At 40.1% G+C, this 23,444-nt stretch overlaps 1 protein-coding gene across 1 annotated transcript in view; it reads right to left on the reverse strand.

Moving 5' to 3' along the window:
* Positions 1 to 369: 369 nt before the first annotated feature.
* The window catches only part of bub1 (BUB1 mitotic checkpoint serine/threonine kinase), a 28,336-nt gene continuing 5,261 nt past the window's right edge, over positions 370 to 23,444 (reverse strand). The window contains exons 5-25 of the mRNA XM_065257418.2: positions 19,950 to 19,996; positions 19,783 to 19,871; positions 19,661 to 19,701; positions 19,392 to 19,570; positions 18,253 to 18,362; positions 17,710 to 17,981; positions 17,372 to 17,424; positions 17,162 to 17,278; positions 15,776 to 15,883; positions 15,508 to 15,589; positions 15,352 to 15,421; positions 12,485 to 12,659; positions 11,815 to 11,887; positions 10,785 to 11,725; positions 10,526 to 10,675; positions 8,484 to 8,584; positions 7,688 to 7,849; positions 7,390 to 7,547; positions 6,859 to 7,036; positions 2,286 to 2,392; positions 370 to 1,967 (exon numbers count right to left, since the gene is read on the reverse strand). Of these exons, the coding sequence (XP_065113490.1) occupies positions 1,769 to 1,967; positions 2,286 to 2,392; positions 6,859 to 7,036; positions 7,390 to 7,547; positions 7,688 to 7,849; positions 8,484 to 8,584; positions 10,526 to 10,675; positions 10,785 to 11,725; positions 11,815 to 11,887; positions 12,485 to 12,659; positions 15,352 to 15,421; positions 15,508 to 15,589; positions 15,776 to 15,883; positions 17,162 to 17,278; positions 17,372 to 17,424; positions 17,710 to 17,981; positions 18,253 to 18,362; positions 19,392 to 19,570; positions 19,661 to 19,701; positions 19,783 to 19,871; positions 19,950 to 19,996 (3,412 nt within the window). The 3' untranslated portion in view covers positions 370 to 1,768. The remainder of the gene's footprint in view (positions 1,968 to 2,285; positions 2,393 to 6,858; positions 7,037 to 7,389; positions 7,548 to 7,687; positions 7,850 to 8,483; positions 8,585 to 10,525; positions 10,676 to 10,784; positions 11,726 to 11,814; positions 11,888 to 12,484; positions 12,660 to 15,351; positions 15,422 to 15,507; positions 15,590 to 15,775; positions 15,884 to 17,161; positions 17,279 to 17,371; positions 17,425 to 17,709; positions 17,982 to 18,252; positions 18,363 to 19,391; positions 19,571 to 19,660; positions 19,702 to 19,782; positions 19,872 to 19,949; positions 19,997 to 23,444) is intronic.

Raw genomic sequence — 23,444 nt, forward strand, 5'->3', positions numbered from 1 at the left:
CCACTACGATGATCTGATGACTGATTCAAACACCAGAAGGATTTATACATCAGGATTCAATGTCAACAATTTGAGTTTAGTACAATTTAAAACTTTAAATGTTAGTGATGTTTCTTAAAAACCTATTATAGATCTCAAGGTGTATGTAATTTTTTGAAATGGATGACCTGAACTGAGTCATAAAGAAAAAACAGCCAATAAGAGCTCAGAACAGATGTGAACTAAAAATCCTCAGCTTGAATTAAAAAAAATCTATTTGATTTATTCCAGCTTTCTTTGTCACATCATAGTTACAAGCACATAGCAACAGCGCTTGGATGTCTTCATTGTACAGCGCCTACATACTTCATTCACACACCAACACTAAACTCACTACAGATCTCAAGAAGAAACACCAACTTCAACACTTAAAGGTGCCAAAGAAAGCATTGAGATAATATGTTACATTGTTCTTATACATTTACATAAAAGGACTGTGACTTCGTTAAGTGCAAAAAATTATCCAGAAACGTTTTATTCATGCCCATTTCCAACCCTAGGATTCGTCCTTTGAATGAAATGGTCTATTTTTGCCCTATTTGGAAGGGTCATGAATAATAATGTTGAGCTCTGCGGCTCATGCCAGTAGCTCAATTGTTTTAAAGATTGTTAATGGACGTTTCTGAGTGGTAAGATTGTGTCTATTCCGTATGGACCTGCAAAACGTAACTGTAACATCAATAGTAGAATTTCAGCCTAAATGCTAGCATATAGCATTAACTAAAATGTAGCACCAACTCAGAAGTCACAACTTTGTTTTTAACATTGTAGCAACATTGTACTTAATTTAATGTGCAATTTAATGTTGGGCTGTACATCTCGACTAGGGTTGTGCCGATAGACGATAGTATTGTGTATCGACGATTGTCAGACATATCACTTATAGCAGGCTTTCATGATGATAGTTGGCGATGGTTATTATTATTATCATCATAATAATAATAATAATAATAATAATAATTATCATCATAGTTTCACATTAACATGTGAAACTATGATTCGCATGAGGGGGTTTGTGCGTTTTACTTTGCGCAAAGAGAGCTTGTAATGTGCGCAGATTTTGTTCTCGTATGCACATGGACTCAAAGCGGCCGTCTTGGACTTTTGCTCATACCTGAATGTGTGCGTCATGGACTCATTCTAGCACCTTAACTTGTAATACGCACGGCACTGACATTTCCTTGTGTTAGAGAGGTTAACAATCCTTTTGGAGCAAAATGTGTGATATATACTGTGCAAAAAAACAAAAACAATTCTATTTCAACGTTAACTGCAAATGGTCTGTGACATCAGAGCTGTTATATGATTGGTTCCTAAGGCACACATGTGACCTGATGTGACTCCGGTAATACACTGGCATCTCAAATAAGAAAATAATTAGCTAATAGCTATGATGATGATCATCATCATCTCAGTGTGCATTTATTTTTATGTTTCAATAAATTTGTTAAGCCGGTTAGTGCATGATGCCCCGGTTTCACTTTAAACATTTAGAAAGTCAGTACAATGACTTTTGTTTTAATATCTGTTTTTTGTCTGACAGCATCATCTAGTGTGTGATAGAGGAACTGCACAACACAACGGCTGTGAGGAGTGAGGATGATCCAGGGTTTATTTCAATTTACAAAAGGCTTCACAACACTTTTTTACACAATATAAAATCCAACGATAAAATTTAAACGAATAAAAGAAAGTGAAAAATGATTTTGAAGTGAAACGTGATGGGTGTTTATCTGCGTGAAGAAGAGCGTGACTCCAGGATCTGAACCACAAGTCGGTTTTTAAGGCTTTTCAGTTTGCTGCTGTAGTTCTCTTGCAGGACTGCGTTCAGCTGCAGACGAAGACTGCGCAGACAAGGTACTGAGCCGCAGTCAGGAACGTTCAGGAGCGTGTGGAAGAAGTTCTGCCAGAGATCAGCGTGAACGTTTCTGAGAAACAAAGAGAGGGAGATTATCAATCATTCAGTACAAACAAACCAAACAGACTTCTTTGTATTGCAGTATTTCTATTTAAAACTTGAACACACACCAAACAATTATTTATGAATCTACAGATGAGACTCACATGCACAGTTTAATTCTATATTCATAATGCAATTTTTTTTCTCAATAAAAACTGTGTTTGCAGTCCAGTATTAAACATTGTGATGTGTAGTGTCTATATATTAACTCCTATAATAAACAAAGTACATTCACACTAACAGCATGTGTCACACCAAGATTAAATCTAAAATAATCATCATTTACCTTTTAAACATCCCATTCGTTTTCCAAACTCCACCTTCATTTTTAACTTGCATGTACGTCCCAAATATCATGCAATGGACCGTCCCCGCGATGCCAAAGTAATCCGTCTGTTACAACACAACAGAATAATTGACAACTCAATTCAAATCATAGGTCATTTACAAGATTATGAGCTTTAGAAATGCCATTATAAAGCTGAAAGTAGTCAGGATATTATTGAATATAACTCGAACTGTGTTTGACTGAAAGAAGAAAGTCAGAGACACCTAGGATTGCTTGAGGACGAGTAAAACCTGGGTTCATTTTCATTCTGGGGTGAACTCTTACCTTTAATAGTCCTTGTTTAAAGGAGCTGTATGTACGTTTTTGACTGTACTAAATCCATAACTGTAAAAAATATGGACGTAGTGCCCGTGACATCACCCATAGGTTTGTGAAGAGCTTTTATGAAGCCAATAGTTGGCAGGGCCTGCCGTCGCAATCTTAGCATCCCGTCACTCGCGGATAACCGAAAATGGGTAAAGAGGCGAGACATGGGTGAAGCTGAAGTGGCTGGTTGCTGACACAACGCACACCTAGCTTGACAGTAGTGACAGCAGTGGCAGTTCACCCGTCACTCAAGTGGCCACGCCCTTAATTAAGCAGAAGTTTAAGGCTTAATATAATTTAAACAAATGAGTTTAAAAAAAATTACCCCCCTCACAGTTGTCATGAAGGGCAAAATTATCTATACAGACCAAAAACTAATTTTGTACCAGGCTGTAAACATTTATTTCTGCTCTACAGTTGGGCATTTTAACATGGAGGTCTATGGGAATTGACTCCCTTTTAGAGCCTCTAGTGGCCAGTCAATGAATTGCAGTTTAAGTCACTTCTGTGTTAGCTTCATCAGAGAGATCTGAAGGTTGCCCCTCGACTAAATGAAGATAAATACTATTATAGATTTGTAGATATTTAAGAAACATGAAGTTCACACATCTGTTTCTCTGAAAAACAATGCTGTATTCAGTAAAAAAATTTGCCTTTCGTGTCAGACTGTCTGTTTTTGTTTTGGTCTGTGTGATTCTGCCCATTGCCAATTTACCCAAGTGTATTTTGACAGCTCGGTTGCTAGTTTTTACGCTTGCTTAAATGAGGCCGCAATGGCCCATAAATGCGACCTCCAGCGAAATGCAACCTCTGAAAGGCGACGCAGATTGAGTTAAAAAAAATTAACATGAACGAGATTTTATTTTGCAATTAACAAAAACATTGCAAACGTAATCATGTAAACAGGTTGTCATCATCAGTTGAGCTCCTGTGTGTCTGGCAACCCGAAAGGGGGATGGGAATAAACCGTCTACAATATTTAGAATTTAGACTGCGGTACCAAGTTCAGCCACTAGACGTCATGTTTCATACAGCTGCTCCTTTAACTCTTTCCCCACCATTGTTTGAAAAAAAGTCAGCCAGCATCAGCATTTTTTTTTTTGATTTTCACAAAAGTTTAATGCCTTTCAGAAAATGTTCTTCTTTAAAAATTTATTGCGGTGTTTCGGTTTCCCACCATCGTTTGAAAAAAGTCAGCCAGCGTCAGCATTTTTTACTGTTTGGCCTCTGGCTAGAGTGTTTAATAATAGGGATGCACCGAAATTAAAATTCTTGGCCGAAATCTAAAAAGAGGAAACCGAAACACCACAAGAAATTATACCAATTATTAATACCATTGCATTTATGGCTATGACTGTTTACTAACTTACTTTACTAAAATCAAGGCATTGCAACTGCATAAATTAATATTAAAGTTAAACTTGACCCCTGTATATGGGAGAACCGGGGTGAAAGTAACCCAGGATCAAAGTAACAAAGCGATTTTTTTATAATATTTAATATTTTAAAATTGTAAAGAAAAAAATAATAATTATATTCCTAAAATTTCATGCACAGATATTGACAGCGTTTTTCACCATGTACTGTTTAAAAATGAAGATGATGGTTTTGCTGGTTGTTGATGAGTAAAGCTGTGAATGATCACAATGCGGGAGCTATGGAACGAATTAAGACACAGGGATAGCCTACTGAAATACGTCCAAACCGCAGACATGTTGCTTTAGACAAGCATGTGCAGGTTGCGGTTTCTGTTTGTATCATCACAACATTTCGGCGTATCGTTTCGGTGAAAATCGACAATTCTCTATTGGGCCATTTTCGGCTGAAAATTTTCGGTGGCCGAATATTCGGTGCATCCCTATTTTATAAGTTGTCTAAGAGCACCACATAGTGGATAATAGCAGAAATATGAATTGCCGTAAAAAGTCGTCATTGGCAGGAAAGCGTTTTCTCTAAATTGACAAGATATTTCCTCAATGGTTCAAGAATCATTTTAAAAGAAAAGAGTTAGTGGAAAGCGCTAATATGACTTCTCTTTTAGTCAAAGATTGTGCATCAGTCACAATAACTATAATAAAACATGAGTTTATTTCAGGATCAATACATTAAACCTATGAAATGCAACAGTATACATAACTAGATATGCAATTCCCAAGGAATTACCAGTGCATGAAAATGCAAAAAGTTGATTGACAGAAATGTAAAAGAAATTTAGTCTAGTAGTTTACCTGGCTGTTGACATGTTTTAGTGTGAAGCTAGCATGATTTAAAAAAGTTATCATGATGAAATATGATGCTAGCATGATTAGCATGATTCAGCATGACGTTAGCATGATGCTAGCATGATTAGCATGAAGCTAGCATGAAGCTAGCATGATTAGCATGATGCTAGCATGATTAGCATAAAGCTAGCATGATTAGCATGAAGCTAACACGATGCTAGCATGATAAGCATGAAGCTAGCACGATGCTAGCATGATTAGCATGAAGCTAGCATGAAGCTAGCACGATGCTAGCATGATTAGCATGAAGCTAGCACGATGCTAGCATGATTAGCATGAAGCTAGCACGATGCTAGCATGATTAGCATGAAGCTAGCACGATGCTAGCATGATTAGCATGAAGCTAGCACGATGCTAATATGATTAGCATGAAGCTAGCACGATGCTAGCATGATTAGCATGAAGCTAGCACGATGCTAGCATGATTAGCATGAAGCTAGCACGATGCTAGCATGATTAGCATGAAGCTAGCACGATGTTAGCATGATTAGCATGAAGCTAGCACGATGCTAGCATGATTAGCATGAAGCTAGCACGATGCTAGCATGATTAGCATGAAGCTAGCACGATGCTAGCATGATTAGCATGAAGCTAGCACGATGCTAGCATGATTAGCATGAAGCTAGCACGATGCTAGCATGATTAGCATGAAGCTAGCACGATGCTAGCATGATTAGCATGAAGCTAGCACGATGCTAGCATGATTAGCATGAAGCTAGCACGATGCTAGCATGATTAGCATGAAGCTAGCATAATTTGCATGAAGCTAGCATGATGCTAGCATGATTACCATAAAGTTAGCATGAATTTAGCATGAAATTAGCATGATCCTAGCATTATTAGCATGATGCTAGCATGATTAAGATGATGCTAGCATGATTAGCATGAAGCTAGCATGATTTAGCATGAAGCTAACAAGATTTAACATGAAGCTAGCATGATTTAGCATTAAGTTAGCAAGATTTATTATGAAATTAGCATAAAGCTAGCATGAAACTAGCACGAAGCTAGCATGACTTAGCATGAAGCTAGCATGAAGCTAATATGACCCAAAGACCCAACCCCCATGTCTCTATGATGTCCGGATCCAGAGATATAAGGCTTTGTTTATTATGTTGCTAGGCTGCTCATATTTGGTTGCTAGGGGCGTGGCTTAATACCTCAATAAGGATGGTGAGAGACTGATTGGATGCCTGAGTAAAATGAGCCCACCCCCATGTCTCTGTGACACTGTGCTGCAAAGATATCCATCTGGGCATTTTATAATTGCAGTCTATGGGAGATGTTGCTAGGGTGCCCAAAATGGTTGCTAGGGGCGTGGCTTGATAGCTCAATAAGGATCCTAAGGGACTGATTGGATGCCTGAGTAAAATGAGCCCACCCCCATGTTTCTATGACACTGCGCTGCAAAGATATCCCATCCGGGACGTTTTTAGTTCCTTATATGGGCATGATTCCTGCCCCATTATAAGTCTATGGGGAAATTTGGGGACCTCTTACACCCCAGGGGTACAACTTACACCCCATTGTGAGGTATGTTCTTACAGAGCCTGCCAGCCTCTTCAAATGTGGCAAGTCACAAGTTTCTGTGAAATTCTAGGTCTGAGCTACGACTCGTCAAAGTTTGTCTCCATGTTAAGTCAATGGGATTTTTCGGCTGCTTTTTCGCCCCTGGGGCAAAGACCGTACCCCCGATCGCTTATAAAAGTCATAGCACACTATTCCCGAATAGTCCGCACGTTTGAGAGTTTGAATGAAGTTTCTAAGTTAAGCGGTTCGAGCCGTATTAATTGCGGAAATTTGGTTGGAAGAATAATAATAATAATAATAATAATAAAAAGCCCAGTAAGAACAGTACAGCGCATTTTCAATGCACTGTAATAAATGTAGTGTCTTGTAATGAATGAGTAAATGACGATTACCTGATAGTTCCAGGGTCGACCGCTCAACATCTCCACACACTGAAAACCAGATGTCATACATTTGGCTGTGAAAGCAGTGCCTTCTGGGAAGAGTGTCATGTCGATGCTCTGACCCAAATCAATGAGAGTCAAACCGTGCTCCAGGTTCTCCTGATCGAAACATTCATTCTCCAGAAACCTAAGGAGTGATAAAACAACAAACACACTTTCATTAAAAATCCCACACACAAACTGTGAGGTTCTTCAGTTCCTAACAAAATTGCTTTAAACAACATGCGGTGGAAACTTGGCTTCAATTATTCTGTGTGCTCATATGAAACCAACACAAGATCTGCTGAGAGACCTTAATAAACCAGCTAACACAATAAATCCTCTTTCTTCTTGTCTTTGTAACATGGTATTGCTGATGTTATCATAATGTGAAGAGAGAAATTCTGATGAAGAAGCAGGAAATTAATGTTGTTTATTAGAAATCTAGGTCACATTAACATTGTGAATGATGTTTCCAGTGATTCAGTCAGGTGTATGTACCTCTCTCCCAGCAGAAAGTTATCAGGTTTGATATCAGCGTGTATGATGTTAGCCTGGTGCAGCGTCTCCACCATGTGCAGTATACAGACGGTGAAGTAAAGAACCAGCGGCTGAGGCATCACCTTTTCACTGCGACCCCTGTACAGGTTTATAGCGCTCTGCAGAGGAAAACATAGCACACTAATACTTAGTTTGCAGGTCAAATGGGGTGCATTAAAATCATCATATCATATAAAGGATCTACAAACTGTCACAATAACAAGCCCCGCCCTCACATCTAAACCAATCAGATTCTCACCAGTAACGTCCCACAGTTGTGCAGCTCCCCGATCAACACGCTGCCATTGTTGAAGAGATGAGCGGAGTATAAGGTGTTAAAGAGATGACGTACACGGGGCTCTAGCCGGACGTTCAGCTGGCTGTCGATATAAAACTCCCAAGGATTGGCAGGTTTCTGGACCTGTGAGGATTCAGCTCATGAGACACAAATGTATTGTACCATATTTTCTGGAATACAAGTTTGGCGGGTCCTGGAACTTATAGTCAAGTGCAACTTATACATCAAAATTATTTCATATGAACCAAGAGACACCATTACTGTCTACAGCCGCGAGAGTCCGCTCTATGCTGTTCCTTTAATGTAATGTAATTCAATGGATGCAGTGATGTGGAATGACTTCGGGACCTTTTTGAACTTGATTTGGCTTGTCGTGTTCATTTAGCCTATTTAGCGTCCCAGGTATATTCTGTATGCTATTGTGTATCGTGTAAATAACTGTTTATGTTACTTTATCATGTACGGACACCTATTCAGGCTGCTGTTCTGTGCTATTGTTTAGTTGAATAACTTGCCTTTCCAGATTTAATTTCTGTTCTTTGGCTTGGATTTAGTGGGGAAAAAAATCTAAATAAATGCGACGTATAGTCCACTGTGACTTATATATGTTTTTTCCTCTTCAAACCGCATTTTTGACTGATGCGACTTATACACCAGAGTGACTTTTAGTCCAGAAAACACGGTACATGTTCAGCAGTAAACGTGTGTGTATCTATCTATCCATCTATATACACCACTGAACCAGTTTTATTCTTACCTTTAGACAGAGTTTTTGTGTACTCGTGAGGTTTGTAGCCTGATAAACCGTAGCAAAAGCTCCCTGTCCAAGAATAAAGTCCACACGCAGTGACTGTCCAGCTGGAGAGAGAGAGAGAGAGATCATATAGGAGAGTCATATCTACAAACCCATCATTCACAACTGAACTAACAAACAATATGTAGTAGATGGCACATTACAGTGAAAATATTTTAAACACGAGGAATAGTTTGCCTCAGCTTGCTTGAAACACAAAACTAAACAAACACATGATGATGATTACTACTTTATGTTCAGACTTCAAAAAAAATGCTCTCCAATAAAACTTTCTCTTGAAGAAGCTATGACAAAAAATGAACACATACTAGATTATTAATGAATTAAATGTTTTTACCTAACAGGAATAGCTGCGTGATGAAGTGAAACTAAAGGGTTAATAAACACAAACTAAAGCAGATGTTGTAGAACGTCTGGCGAACGATGATAGATAGCGCAAAAATGGTAAAAACTGATTATTTCCCACTATTAATTACATTATCTTAAAGGAGTGTAACTACTGTAGCATGTAAATAATGCACATAAATAAAGTGAGCAAGAGCGCTCAATCGAATAAACAGGCTCGTGAAACCCTAGCAGGTTGCTCAAACAACAAAATCACCAGCTAACTTACTTTAAAATTGCACAAACTGTAGACTTATACAATAACAGGCTTAAATAAACCCAAAACATAAGTCCACTTACAGTTCTCACGGACACCCGTTTTATCAACTGGCTATCCTCCAGACATGACGGAGCACGTCATATCTCATTTCGGCCGTGTGGTGCTCGTGCACGCTTGTGGTGTGTAGTGCGTCTGCTCTATTCTATGAAATGTTTTATCAACTGGCTAGTAAGTAATCCTCCAGACAGTGACGGTCCGGACCACGTGTATCTAATTTCGGCTGTGTGGCGCGCGTCCCTGCTCGCTGTTTAATGCACGTGCGCGCTATTCTCCGAGATGCACTTGACGGCCTTTTGTGCAGCGAATTTTTTATTAATTTTTTGGACGATCTAGTTAAGGCGGTAGGGTTTCCAAGCTTAGGCGGTCCGCCTTAACTAAAATATGATGCGGGAAACCCTGCGCGTGCAGCCGTGCACGTGTGAGAGAGATGCGCAGCTGCTTATGATGCGCTGGATTTATAACTTAAAACGAAATGACAGAAATGCAGCACACTAATCGATCTACCTCGATTATCTTGTTTTTTGCAATCGAAATTTAAAGCAACACTATGTAGTTTCCATGTAAAAATGACTTACAGCTCCCCCATGTGGTTGAAAAGCGCAACAGTGCCTGGTATCAGACACTCTTCTGCAGGCAGGGGGAGGGGCGGGGCTGTGTGCTCTACCCTCCACCGCCACTTTCAGAGTGTGCTTGTAGCAGCTAGGAGGCTGCTCAGGTTGCAGCAACAGTACAATTTGTCCAGTTAAAAGTTGTTCTATCACTGAAATAATTTTAAAGACATTATTTAAAGGTAAAAAAACTACATAGTGTTGCTTTAAATCAAAAAACGATTAATTGCACAACCCTACATTTTAATTCTTGTTTCATTAAAGCGTGTTTGTCATTGTAGGACTTTACTGGTTCTAGGAAGTTTTTTTTACGTACTGCTGACGCTCTTTGGCGTTACTCTTCACTCTTATGGCATGAGATGAAAGAGTCTCTCATTCTCCCAGTACCCAAAATCATATTCGCCGTCGTGGCTTTTTCATATGCTGCATGCTGTTCAGGATGTCTTGATTTTAAATAATAAATGAAACTTGTTATGTTGCATGTTTGCTGCATTTATAAAGCGTGCACTGTGCTGGTTGGTATTTGATCGCATCATCAAAACCCCAATAGTTCTGTAAAATGTATTCTGCCTTTTTTTACTTGTTTAGCCGAAAACCAAAAAAAATGTTTGACCATTTTTGTTGTCATGTAAAGTATGAACACATTTACATCACATTTATAGTGTGACCGGCTGTGAAACGTGTTAAGTGTGGAAGAAGTATCGTCTGGTTACCGATCTGGACGGTCATTTTGGGTGTGATGTTGGGCAGACGACAGGACCAGACAGTGAGGTTGGGATGTGAAGCAAGAGGAGGTTGAAGGTTTGAGAGCAGTGAAACGATGAGATCTTCATTCCATGGATCTGACACCAGCTGCTGACAGACTGCAGAAAAACAAACACATCACTCAATATAAAGATGTAGGTCTGAAGTTAAAGTGATGAACTACTAACTACTATATATTAGTATTGTTTAAATGTATAGTATCATTACCTGGTTTAGGTGTGGCCACCATGGGAACATCTGCTGTACTATCAGGACTCATGGGTACGATTCTGCTCAGTTCTGAGAGTTTAACAGAGCTCTGCGGTGGGCTCGCCATTAAATCCAGATCGGTTTCTGTTGGCCGAGGTGGAGTGTCCGTGCTGAGCCAGTTTAGTCCTGGTGCTGGACTCATGGGCTCGTCCGGTGCTGGTTTAAAGACTTGCTTTGGTGGACTCATCAGGAGAGATTCATGTAACATCTGAAGAGCTGCTGTGCCTGATCTTCGCTGCTGGAAAGATTTCTTCGGAAGGAGAATTTGTACTTCCTCTTGCGCTGAGAGGATATCTAAATCATGTTCTGCTACTGGCTCTGGACTCTTTGCCCACAGGAAGCCTGGTTCAGGAGCTTTGTCTGGGCTCCTGTAGATGGTCCAGATGGGTTGAGTGCAAGTTGCGGGCTGACGAGGACTCATCATCATGACATCAAGACCTCGTTCTCCCGCGTGTGCCGTGCTATCCACCTGTAAACAGCTCAGTCCTGGAGCAGCTTTGGGACTCATACAGACATCTTGATCAACCTCCTGATTCTCCGATGGCATCTCACTAGACTCATACTTGTGAAAGGACCCGGAGCCAGCTCTTTCTGCCGCTGGGATGGGATCCGGTTCCGGCTCTTTCTCCGGGCTCTGGTAGATGCTCCAGCTGGGTTTGGTGCTGCCGAATCTCGCAGACTCGTCTTCCGCACGTAAGACCGTCTGGTCGGGGAAGGACAGGGCGGCCAGTGGATGCCTGCTACTGCTACAGGAGGTTTGGTTGTGCTGGTTCAATGAAACGCCCTGAGTCTGATGAGCCAAAGACACACCTTCACCGACAATAGTGCCCTGAGCCTGCATACTGCACTCGGCCATCTCTGAAGGCTTCTCGTCTAATGGACTCTGCTCAATGATTGGACTACAGACAAATGAGAAATTCAGCTACAAGATTAACAGAAATGAGAATGCAAGAAACAACATCATGAACTTGTTTAATGAAGCTGGTACCTGAGTTTAGTGGGCGGCCGCACGTATGGGTTTTCCTCAGAGCTCTCAACACCTTTGACCTGCACACTTTCCTCTGAGGAGACAACAATCATCCATCAATACTAAGGTGGTCCTTATTTTTCAATTTTTAAAAATTCATGCTCTCACCCCACCAATATGTTTGAATAAATAAATTTAAAAAAATTTCAATATGAATTAATATTTAGTGGTTGCTCAAGACCTTGGCGTATTATGTGCTAGCATGTATAATTGTTTAACAATATATGGCAGAAATAAACTTATTTGACCATGCTCCATCCCGTTTTAGTTGTGAAATGTCTTTCAAAGCAAGAAAGCTTCAATGTGAATGAAGCACAATAGACAATAAACACTGAGACAATGGCTGATGCAACACGAAGCAAGTCCGCTATATGGTTACTCGGATCAGAAGAAACTGAAATAACTGGAACAAAGTTACCCTCCAAGAAGCAAGTTTATGTGTGTTGTTGTGCGTTTTTAAATGGTACAGTTTTTGCAAAAATATGTGAATTCGGAAATATTCAAAGGCTTTGAGCAACCTCTAGATATTGTAGGAACAATGCATTATAAGGACTACCCTAATCAATACTGACTGCTATAAGATAGATAAAAAAAAATTATTAACAGATTCAAGACGTCTCAAGACAAATACCTTGCGACTGCTCCGGATCCCAGGAGTACGGAGCGCGAGGGTGAAGGGGTGTGGAGACCATATGAGCGGACAGGGTAAAATCACGAGTGTGATTGGGACACGGGCCCACCGAGACGTTACGAGCCCCCCATACTGCGGTCTCATCTGTGATAGATTCAGTGCTGACAGGAGTCTCCTACACAATACATACAAGAACATCATACATCTACACTCGTAGTGTCACATGACACATTCACAGGCTCTGTACTGAATAATACTGACAATTCAAAACATTTTCACCTGTTGGCTCAGTTATGTTATGTACCAAACCTAAAGGACAATGGGTAAAAACTTTTTTTAAACAAAAAAGCTAAAAAAAATAATATTATATATGACAAGTTTTTAAAATTTAAACATCTTTAACATAACATATTTAATAACAATAATAAGCTATTACAATACATACCATTGAACTTATACTATACAGTTAAATCATATATGATTTAATTTCAGATGAAAATAAAATAGATGGTCTGTAAAGCAGAGCTCAGTGGACGGCAGCTGAATTGATTATAATGCGAGTAAATGTAGTTAAAGGCGCAAAAGAAATGTTAAAAATAATAAAATATAACATAGAAGGTTTGTTGCTTTTATAAGTTCAAAAATTATCCAGAGATGGTTTTTCATGTCCATTTACAACCCTAGGATTTGCCTTTAGAATGAAAGAATCTATTATTACCTTATTTAAACGGTTCATGAATAATAATGTTGAGCTCTGCTCTGATTGGCTGTTTCTCAGAGCAGCTCCTTCAGTAGCTCTGTGTGTGTGTAAACAGACCTTATGTTTAAAGGGCGATTTGCAGGTAAAATTTTTCAACGAATTTGTGCAATTTGCTTGTTGATAATAAACATTTAAACTGTTATCCATTGTATTTTATGTTGTTGGGTATCACAAAACCCGAAAAAGTATGAAAAAGTACAGCGGTTTGCAATGATTCTCCTTTCCCCCACAACGCACTGTATGACGTCACGCTGGGGAGAGAATTTACCAAAGCTGCATTGAGAGCATTGAGAATGACTATAGAAAGACGAGTAAAGTACAGTTCTGATAGCGCAGATTATAGATAGATAGATAGATAGACAGACAGACAGACAGACAGACAGACAGACAGACAGACAGACAGACAGACAGACAGACAGACAGACAGACAGACAGACAGACAGACAGACAGACAGACAGACAGACAGACAGACAGACAGATGGATAGGCTAGTATAGAGAGATAGGCAGACAGACAGCCAGATAGCATAACGTTAGCATATCTTCGTGTAGAAAGTAAACAAACAATTAACATACTCGTGCATGCTGGCTTGAGGGGGATGATCCTGCCTGAAATGGGTGTAACTTTATGCGATCTTCAGCACAAACGGTTTTGGCAGCATGTCTCTAATCCAGGAAGGTGAGTGAGGCACGTCACATCTGTTCGCGGGGACCAGCGACCCAAACGCACTCGTTTTCTTACAGCCAGTAGCGGAATGGCAATCGAGAGACTCGGGACTCTCCCGGTGGGTCGATCTGATAATAGTTATACATTTCGAGTTAACACAGTCTGGCGGCGTGATATGCGTCCGGTTCCCGCAGCCCGCTGGTCAAACTGCTCAACCTCTCTGCTAAACAAAGTATATGAAAGTCCTCAACCTGTTCGGCAGGTCCAAACATGTACAGGATTTATAAAAATACGGTGATCAATGAGCGGTTCCTCCTCAAATGGCATAGTCTGTCGTGATGTAAAAAGCCGCTGAACGCCTGTTTATTACAGTATGTATGCGGTCGGATCCGAGTGTGCTGCAGCTGCTGACTGCTGCTGCGTATAAAATGATCGTGTGATTCGTTATCGCATAAACAATATAACAAAGCATTCTTTTATTTCACAAAACAATATATTTGAGATATTATTTGATAGACTAGTAAGTGTGGATTAAGGATGTTTAAAAATCTCTAGCCTGGTGGTCAGGACATGAATGGATCAAATCAGCAGATTTGCGAAGTTTTATTTATTTCCACAGATATCATAAATAATAATTATCATGGTAACTTTGCAGTATAACACATTATATATTTACTACGATGTATATATGATTTCCAAATTGTATACGTAAGTATTAAACAGCAATAAATGTCTCATCTATCTCTATGGCTCTGGCTGAGGCTTCCTTCACTTCTCCCCAACGTGACGTCATCGCAGAATTGCGTAAAAAAACCGTTAATACCAAAAACGTAAAAAAAGTGGTCTTTAAGACCATTTTTGAGACATTTTAAAAATTATACACATATCTTGAGTGATTTATGTACCCATTAATCGACAGTGGTGGTTAACCTGCAAGACGCACTTTAAGTCTGTATCAGACGAATATACAGATTTTGAGGAATAATTAATTTTTTGGAGATTGCTAATGGACATTTCTGAGTGGTAAGTTTGTGTTTTTTTAGTATGCAGCTGAAAGTCGTAATTGTAACGTCAACAGTAGACGTCAGCCTAAACGTTAGCATATAGCATTAACTAGCATATAGCGCTAACACAGCAGTAACAACTTTCTATCATTGTAGCAACATGGTACTTAATTGAATGTGTAATTTAATGTTGTGGGCGTAAATCATGACTGTAACGTCACAGTTGGCGTTATGTTGAGATTTGCCTTTTTTCCAACGGCCTTCTGCATGCACAAGAAGAAGGAAACAATCATGTTTGAGGCTCACTATTATCATTACCACGTACAGAACTATAATTATTAATCTATGCCTAGATAAATCCAGTTTTATATTCTATGGCCCCTTTAATGTTCACTGTAATCTCCAATCATGTGGAGCACAGTCGCTCATATACTCACACTTGCTTTCGAGATCTCCATAAGCCCTCGGTTAACTGCTGGTTTTCTCCTGAGCACAGCCTGAGATGAGCTGCAGACAGACAGACAGACAGAGGTCAAACATACAAACATCTACAGCACTGCACAGGACAGGACAGATGAATGTTCAGATCTTACCTTCCACTCTCCTGCTCATCTCTGTCCTGGTATATCATGAATGGAGTTGTGTTGTTTGGTTTAACAGATGAGGCAGCGCTGCCTAAAACACAGGCCAGCCAGAATCAGAGTGACATCAGAGTGAAATAATGTGCAAAGTAGGATGGCAACCCATTTAATAGTTTGTATTTAATGGCTGCATGCAAAAACAAACCAGAGGAATAAACAGAATAGTGCTTATAGTGTGATGTTGTGGCACGCAGGTCTAAATGACGTTAAAGTTACTGACCGGTGATTCTGCAGCTCTTCTCAAAGCTGTCCTCCGGCTGAATGACACTGTTAAACATCATGCTCTCCTGAAGGAGTGTGGGCACCTGAAACATGTCCATGATCACACCTACAGAAAACAAACACAATATAACATGACAAAAAAACATACAGTTTTAAAAATACCAGATAGATATATAGAGTTATAGATAATATAGAGAAAGTAGGGAAATACATTTGTGGGTGAAGCCTGAAGTCAGAGCTAACTATTACATCACCGTCTTACTCCAATGACGTGTGCCTACAGCTTGGCTAGAAATTAGGGATGCACCAATATGATTTGTTGAGGGGGGGAATACAGATTTAAACTGACAGCTATTGGCCGATACCGATGCTATTAAATATATATTATTATACTACGGGTCTGTTGAATCCTTGAATCTGATTGGCTAATGAACGTTTTGAGGTGTGCAATAATTTTTTCTTGGAAACACAAATCGAATGTAGTTTCAGGCAGCTCTCTTGACCACATTACAGTTCCATATCACTTCGCATAGTAAACTGTAATAAATTAATGGACTAACAAAAACAACACGACAGACAATTTACCGAGGCAATAACAGTCCTGTTTAGAGATGCACAGAGGTAAACTCGTTCACACAATCTCTCTCCCTCTCAGATCAAGCAAAAGAGTCGTAGGATGAGATGAGGAAGAAAAAAAAAGCGATTTAAGTACAAAAACTGGACGAACATGTGATCGATGTCTTGAGGTGTGGTAACCTCCGTTTCGCGTCGTGGCCGCATCACCACCTCAGGTGTGCATTATTTCTCTAATAATTCAACGGCCCATCGTCAATTATTCCTTATATCTAATAGCGATATTAAACACTTGTATACAATACTTTACTGTTGGCCAATTAGCTAGTTTATTTCTGCATTCAGCTGACCAACAAAATAAGAGAGGCACAAAGTAAAATCAAATTTTGGCGATTTTTGGTATTTTTCCGAGATTTTGAAAAAAGCCCAGACCGCAGACATTTTCCCAAAATACTCTTACTATGACCGCATGGCTCACATGAATGAGTAATCTCTCACATGATTAACTACGTGATTTACGATTTTTTTCCACCATCACATGTCTGACAAACTATGATTTGGGAAGTATTTAATTATTTAAATATTTATTATGCAACAGACGTGAAACTTATTGCCTTCATGCAGTTAATTAATAAACAATCGGAATCGGCCTTTCTGGGGCTATTGCCGATGGTTTCTTATCAAAAATCGACCGATACATATCGGCAGCCGATACATCAGTACTTCACTTCTAGAAATAATGTGAAATCTAAGACAAATGAGTGGCACATGAAGTATATCAGAGTGTTAAGAGTGTGAGGTGTGTTCTTACCCAAAGCCTCTCGTGTGTTGACAGTGGGAGAAGGAAGAACTCGGGATGGGGTGGCGTGCATGAAACCCAGAGATGTGTTTGGAGTAATATGAGAGTGATTAAAACCTCCACATGATGCTGGGGCGGGGGGGAGACATAGAAAAAGAGTGAGCATGTGTAAGTCCACATATATGTGTGTGTGTGTGTGTGTGTGTGTGTGATAATTCTTACTGTCAACATTATTTCCATCATCATTTTCTGCCTCTGTCTGCTTACACACATCACTACAGATAAAGAAACACCAACAGACATGAATCAAAATTCAATAGAAACAAAATATTATTGATCGAGTGGCGTTCTAAGAGTGACATTATTTCATAAACAGCACAGTGATGTTTGACTGCTTGTATTCATGTGATGTGCAACAGCTATGTGATTTTACATGGAGTTCATTTAGTTTTGTATCAGAAAAATGTGGTAACATATTTTATTTATCTTATTGTATTAATTGGCAGCCCAGGTCAAAGCTCAGTGATTTTTAAAACAGATATGATGTATTGGAGACTCACTGATCTTCTCTGTTTTTCTGATGAAAAACCGCACCATCAGCATCCTCTGACCGTCGGTATGTCTGCAGCTCATCACCACTCTCTCTGTAGCTGCGCACACAATCAGGAGCCTGAGAGCCTTGAGGAACGAGTGAACGGTTTGTTTCTGACACATAGCTGTCTGATTTCCCAGCATGCACTGCAGAGTACTCAGGGCAGAGCTGTGGTGCTGTATGATGATTGGAGCAGGACATCAGCTCAGGAGGACTTTCAACAGGACATGCTCTTTGATCCTGCACATCAATTGAAAAATATATTTTATAATCTTTCAACAAAATGTGAGAGCAGTTTGGCCATAGAAATAAAATAACTGACTTTAAAAGATCAAACTGTGCAATTATGTCTTTGTAACGTGCGTCAGAAATACATTTCTAACATTAATAATGTGTGCAGAAACAATTCTCTGAAATGACTTTACACAGTCTTTAACTATTTGAATTTGTGTCCTCACTGAGGTTATACGACAATTTTTTTATTGATATCTGGATGTAAATGGATCTTTACCTTCATCCGCTCTGCTGGCTGTACAGTCACATTCATCTCCAGACTCTCCAGAAGCTGCTTCATCTTCCTAATCTCCTCTTCCTCCTCCAATACCCTCCTCTGCTTCTCCGCTGCTCACATAACATTCATCATCATTATCATGTCTGTGTGTATGTGTAACTAACACACATTCATATTGTCTTTTCATTTTAACATTAAGCACCTTGCTATCTGTGTGGATGCCTGTCTGCCTGCCAATACACAATAATGTAAACGCATGTACCCATGATCCATCAGCTCTCAATATCTATGTTTTTCAGCAGCTTCCAAACAGATCTGAGTTCAGTGAGAGTTTCACTTAAGCACAATAAAATAAATTTAAAACATTTAAAAATCTACCATTAGCTATCCATGCTCAAACACGCCTGTAGTGATGTGGAGGCTCATGATTGGTCACCTCCTGTCAGTTTCTTAGCCAACTTAGTTGTTTCTCAATATTTGGTTAAGGATGACAGTATATGGATGAAGTAAACAAAAGTGTCACACAGAATCAAATTCTAAAGCCAAGAGTATTGTCTGTTTTTTTTTACATGTATGTGAACGCAAAGTAAAGTTTGTTTGACTCGTACGTGTACACAGACGTTCGACGCAATGGCATTGTGCAAAGCATCTCCTGGGCTACATGCTACATTCTCCTGTAGGCGCATGCACGCCCTACACGTCGTACAATGTACACAGGGTTTTAAAAATCTGCCAGTTTGCATAAAGTACGCTCGCACTCTTCTGATGATGAAAATTGCATCACGCAAACTGTATGTGGACCCTCACATACATGTAAAAATGGACTTTACTTCGGCCCAAGTGTCTCTTTCTCTTTGAATGTTATCTCTCTCTCATTTCCATGAACAGTGATTAGTTCATATTTGTTATTAGGCCGAAGTTTTTACGCGTACGCAAGAGTCAACATACAGTCCGCGTTACGCAATTTTTATCATCGAAAGCGTGAGCGCATACTGTACACGCACTGACTGATTTTTTTAAACCTCATGTGGCTTAAAATGGGCTATACTTCGGCCTTAAGTGTCTCTTCCCCTTTTCATTTTATCTCTTTATCTCTCATTGCTGTGAGCCGTGATTAGTTCACACGTAACCGTACTCACCCAGCTTCCGTTGTTCCTCTTGTTCTATGCATTTAGCAAAGTATCGTTTGGCTCGGAGTTCTTCAAAAGACATCTCTGATCCATCATCACATTGTATCTCATTCACACAATACATGGACACAGACTCAAGTGTATTACTGCGACCTGTCCGGCTCGGGTTATTCTCTGACCGGGAGATTCTGAGAAAACAGAAATATAACAATATTGTAATAATAATAATAATATCAGTGTTTCAGTATTCAAGAACATTCAGTAAAAGTAACACTTACACATGAACTGTTCTGGGTGCAGGACAAGGAGATTCTGGTTCCTATAACACAACAAATGTGTGTTTAATGTCTATGAATGAGAAATCAAAGAAGCAGCTGTAGTGAAGAGTAGTTAGGGTTACCTTGCATTGAGTCTGGAGCGTGTCTCTCTGTCTGGGGTTCTGATTGACGAGCTGAGAGTTCTGCAGCGGTTGACGTACATGATCTGTCACTGAACAGACAGTGATGTATAGATTATAAACCATCCTCAGTAACACTTAAACCAGTCATGTGACACAAGCTAAATTACCTGACATCACCGTCTGAGTATTTGTAGACATTCGACTCTGGAACATCCTGCGTGAAGACATAAGAATATAAAACTAGATATTAAAGTTTGAGGACAAACTTTATGTTGGCTTGAAAAAGCGTAGCCTGAACATTTAAAATGGTTTGACAGAAGTTTATTTTAGTAGGCTATCTGGCTGTTAGCATGATTAGCATGAAGTTAGCATGATTAGCATGAAGCTAGCATGATTAGCATGAAGCTAGCATGATGTTAGCATGATCAGTATGAAGCTAGCATGAAGCTAACATGATTAGCATGAAGCTAACATGAAGCTAACATGATTAGCATGAAGCTAGCATGATGCTAGCATGATTAGCATGAAGCTAGCATGAAGCTAACATGATTAGCATGAAGCTAGAATGAAGCTAACATTTATTCCGTTGCTAGGGTACTAAGTTTGGTTGCTAGGGAGAAAATTGGCATCCCATAATGATCAACCTTCAAGCCACAAGTAAAACGGTCCAACCCCCGTGTCTCTATGATGTTTTGAAGCGGAGATATAAGGCTTTGTTTATTCCGTTGCTAGGGTACTAACTTTGGTTGCTAGGGAGAAAATTGGCATCCCATAATGATCAACCTTCAAGCCACAAGTAAAACGGTCCAACCCCCATGTCTCTATGATGTTCTGAAGCGGAGATATAAGGCTTTGTTTATTCCGTTGCTAGGGTACTAAGTTTGGTTGCTAGGGAGACAATTGGCATCCCATAATGATCAACCTTCAAGCCACAAGTAAAACGGTCCAACCCCCGTGTCTCTATGATGTTCTGAAGCGGAGATATAAGGCTTTGTTTATTCCGTTGCTAGGGTACTAAGTTTGGTTGCTAGGGAGAAAATTGGCATCCCATAATGATCAACCTTCAAGCCACAAGTAAAACGGTCAAACCCCCGTGTCTCTAAGATGTTCTGAAGCAGAGATAAAAGGCTTTGTTTATTCCGTTGCTAGGGTACTAAGTTTGGTTGCTAGGGAGAAAATTGGCATCCCATAATGATCAACCTTCAAGCCACAAGTAAAACAGTCCAACCCCCATGTCTCTATGATGTTCTGAAGCGGAGATATAAGGCTTTGTTTATTCCGTTGCTAGGGTACTAAGTTTGGTTGCTAGGGAGAAAATTGGCATCCCATAATGATCAACCTTCAAGCCACAAGTAAAACGGTCCAACCCCCGTGTCTCTACAATGTTCTGATGCTGAGATATAAGGCTTTGTTTATTCCGTTGCTAGGGTACTAAGTTTGGTTGCTAGGGAGGAAATTGGCATCCCATAATAATCAACCTTCAAGCCACAAGTAAAACGGTCCAACCCCCGTGTCTCTAAGATGTTCTGAAGCGGAGAAATAAGGCTTTGTTTATTCCGTTGCTAGGGTACTAAGTTTGGTTGCTAGGCAGAAAATTGGCATCCCATAATGATCAACCTTCAAGCCACAAGTAAAACGGTCAAACCCCCGTGTCTCTAAGATGTTCTGAAGCGGAGATAAAAGGCTTTGTTTATTCCGTTGCTAGGGTACTAAGTTTGGTTGCTAGGGAGAAAATTGGCATCCCATAATGATCAACCTTCAAGCCACAAGTAAAACGGTCAAACCCCTGTCTCTAAGATGTTCTGAAGCGGAGATAAAAGGCTTTGTTTATTCCGTTGCTAGGGTACTAAGTTTGGTTGCTAGGGAGGAAATTGGCATCCCATAATAATCAACCTTCAAGCCACAAGTAAAACGGTCCAACCCCCGTGTCTCTATGATGTTCTGAAGCGGAGATATAAGGCTTTGTTTATTCCGTTGCTAGGGTACTAAGTTTGGTTGCTAGGCAGAAAATTGGCATCCCATAATGATCAACCTTCAAGCCACAAGTAAAACGGTCAAACCCCCGTGTCTCTAAGATGTTCTGAAGCGGAGATAAAAGGCTTTGTTTATTCCGTTGCTAGGGTACTAAGTTTGGTTGCTAGGGAGAAAATTGGCATCCCATAATGATCAACCTTCAAGCCACAAGTAAAACGGTCCAACCCCCATGTCTCTATGATGTTCTGAAGCGGAGATATAAGGCTTTGTTTATTCCGTTGCTAGGGTACTAAGTTTGGTTGCTAGGGAGAAAATTGGCATCCCATAATGATCAACCTTCAAGCCACAAGTAAAACGGTCCAACCCCCGTGTCTCTATGATGTTCTGAAGCGGAGATATAAGGCTTTGTTTATTCCGTTGCTAGGGTACTAAGTTTGGTTGCTAGGGAGAAAATTGGCATCCCATAATGATCAACCTTCAAGCCACAAGTAAAACGGTCCAACCCCCGTGTCTCTATGATGTTCTGAAGCGGAGATATAAGGCTTTGTTTATTCCGTTGCTAGGGTACTAAGTTTGGTTGCTAGGGAGAAAATTGGCATCCCATAATGATCAACCTTCAAGCCACAAGTAAAACGGTCCAACCCCCGTGTCTCTATGATGTTCTGAAGCGGAGATATAAGGCTTTGTTTATTCCGTTGCTAGGGTACTAAGTTTGGTTGCTAGGGAGAAAATTGGCATCCCATAATGATCAACCTTCAAGCCACAAGTAAAACGGTCCAACCCCCGTGTCTCTATGATGTTCTGAAGCGGAGATATAAGGCTTTGTTTATTCCGTTGCTAGGGTACTAAGTTTGGTTGCTAGGGAGAAAATTGGCATCCCATAATGATCAACCTTCAAGCCACAAGTAAAACGGTCCAACCCCCGTGTCTCTATGATGTTCTGAAGCGGAGATATAAGGCTTTGTTTATTCCGTTGCTAGGGTACTAAGTTTGGTTGCTAGGGAGAAAATTGGCATCCCATAATGATCAACCTTCAAGCCACAAGTAAAACGGTCCAACCCCCGTGTCTCTATGATGTTCTGAAGCGGAGATATAAGGCTTTGTTTATTCCGTTGCTAGGGTACTAAGTTTGGTTGCTAGGGAGAAAATTGGCATCCCATAATGATCAACCTTCAAGCCACAAGTAAAACGGTCCAACCCCCGTGTCTCTATGATGTTCTGAAGCGGAGATATAAGGCTTTGTTTATTCCGTTGCTAGGGTACTAAGTTTGGTTGCTAGGGAGAAAATTGGCATCCCATAATGATCAACCTTCAAGCCACAAGTAAAACGGTCCAACCCCCGTGTCTCTATGATGTTCTGAAGCGGAGATATAAGGCTTTGTTTATTCCGTTGCTAGGGTACTAAGTTTGGTTGCTAGGGAGAAAATTGGCATCCCATAATGATCAACCTTCAAGCCACAAGTAAAACGGTCCAACCCCCGTGTCTCTATGATGTTCTGAAGCGGAGATATAAGGCTTTGTTTATTCCGTTGCTAGGGTACTAAGTTTGGTTGCTAGGGAGAAAATTGGCATCCCATAATGATCAACCTTCAAGCCACAAGTAAAACGGTCCAACCCCCGTGTCTCTATGATGTTCTGAAGCGGAGATATAAGGCTTTGTTTATTCCGTTGCTAGGGTACTAAGTTTG

This window comes from Paramisgurnus dabryanus, chromosome 12, assembly GCF_030506205.2.
Source record: "Paramisgurnus dabryanus chromosome 12, PD_genome_1.1, whole genome shotgun sequence".
NCBI classification, from domain to species: Eukaryota; Metazoa; Chordata; class Actinopteri; order Cypriniformes; family Cobitidae; genus Paramisgurnus; species Paramisgurnus dabryanus.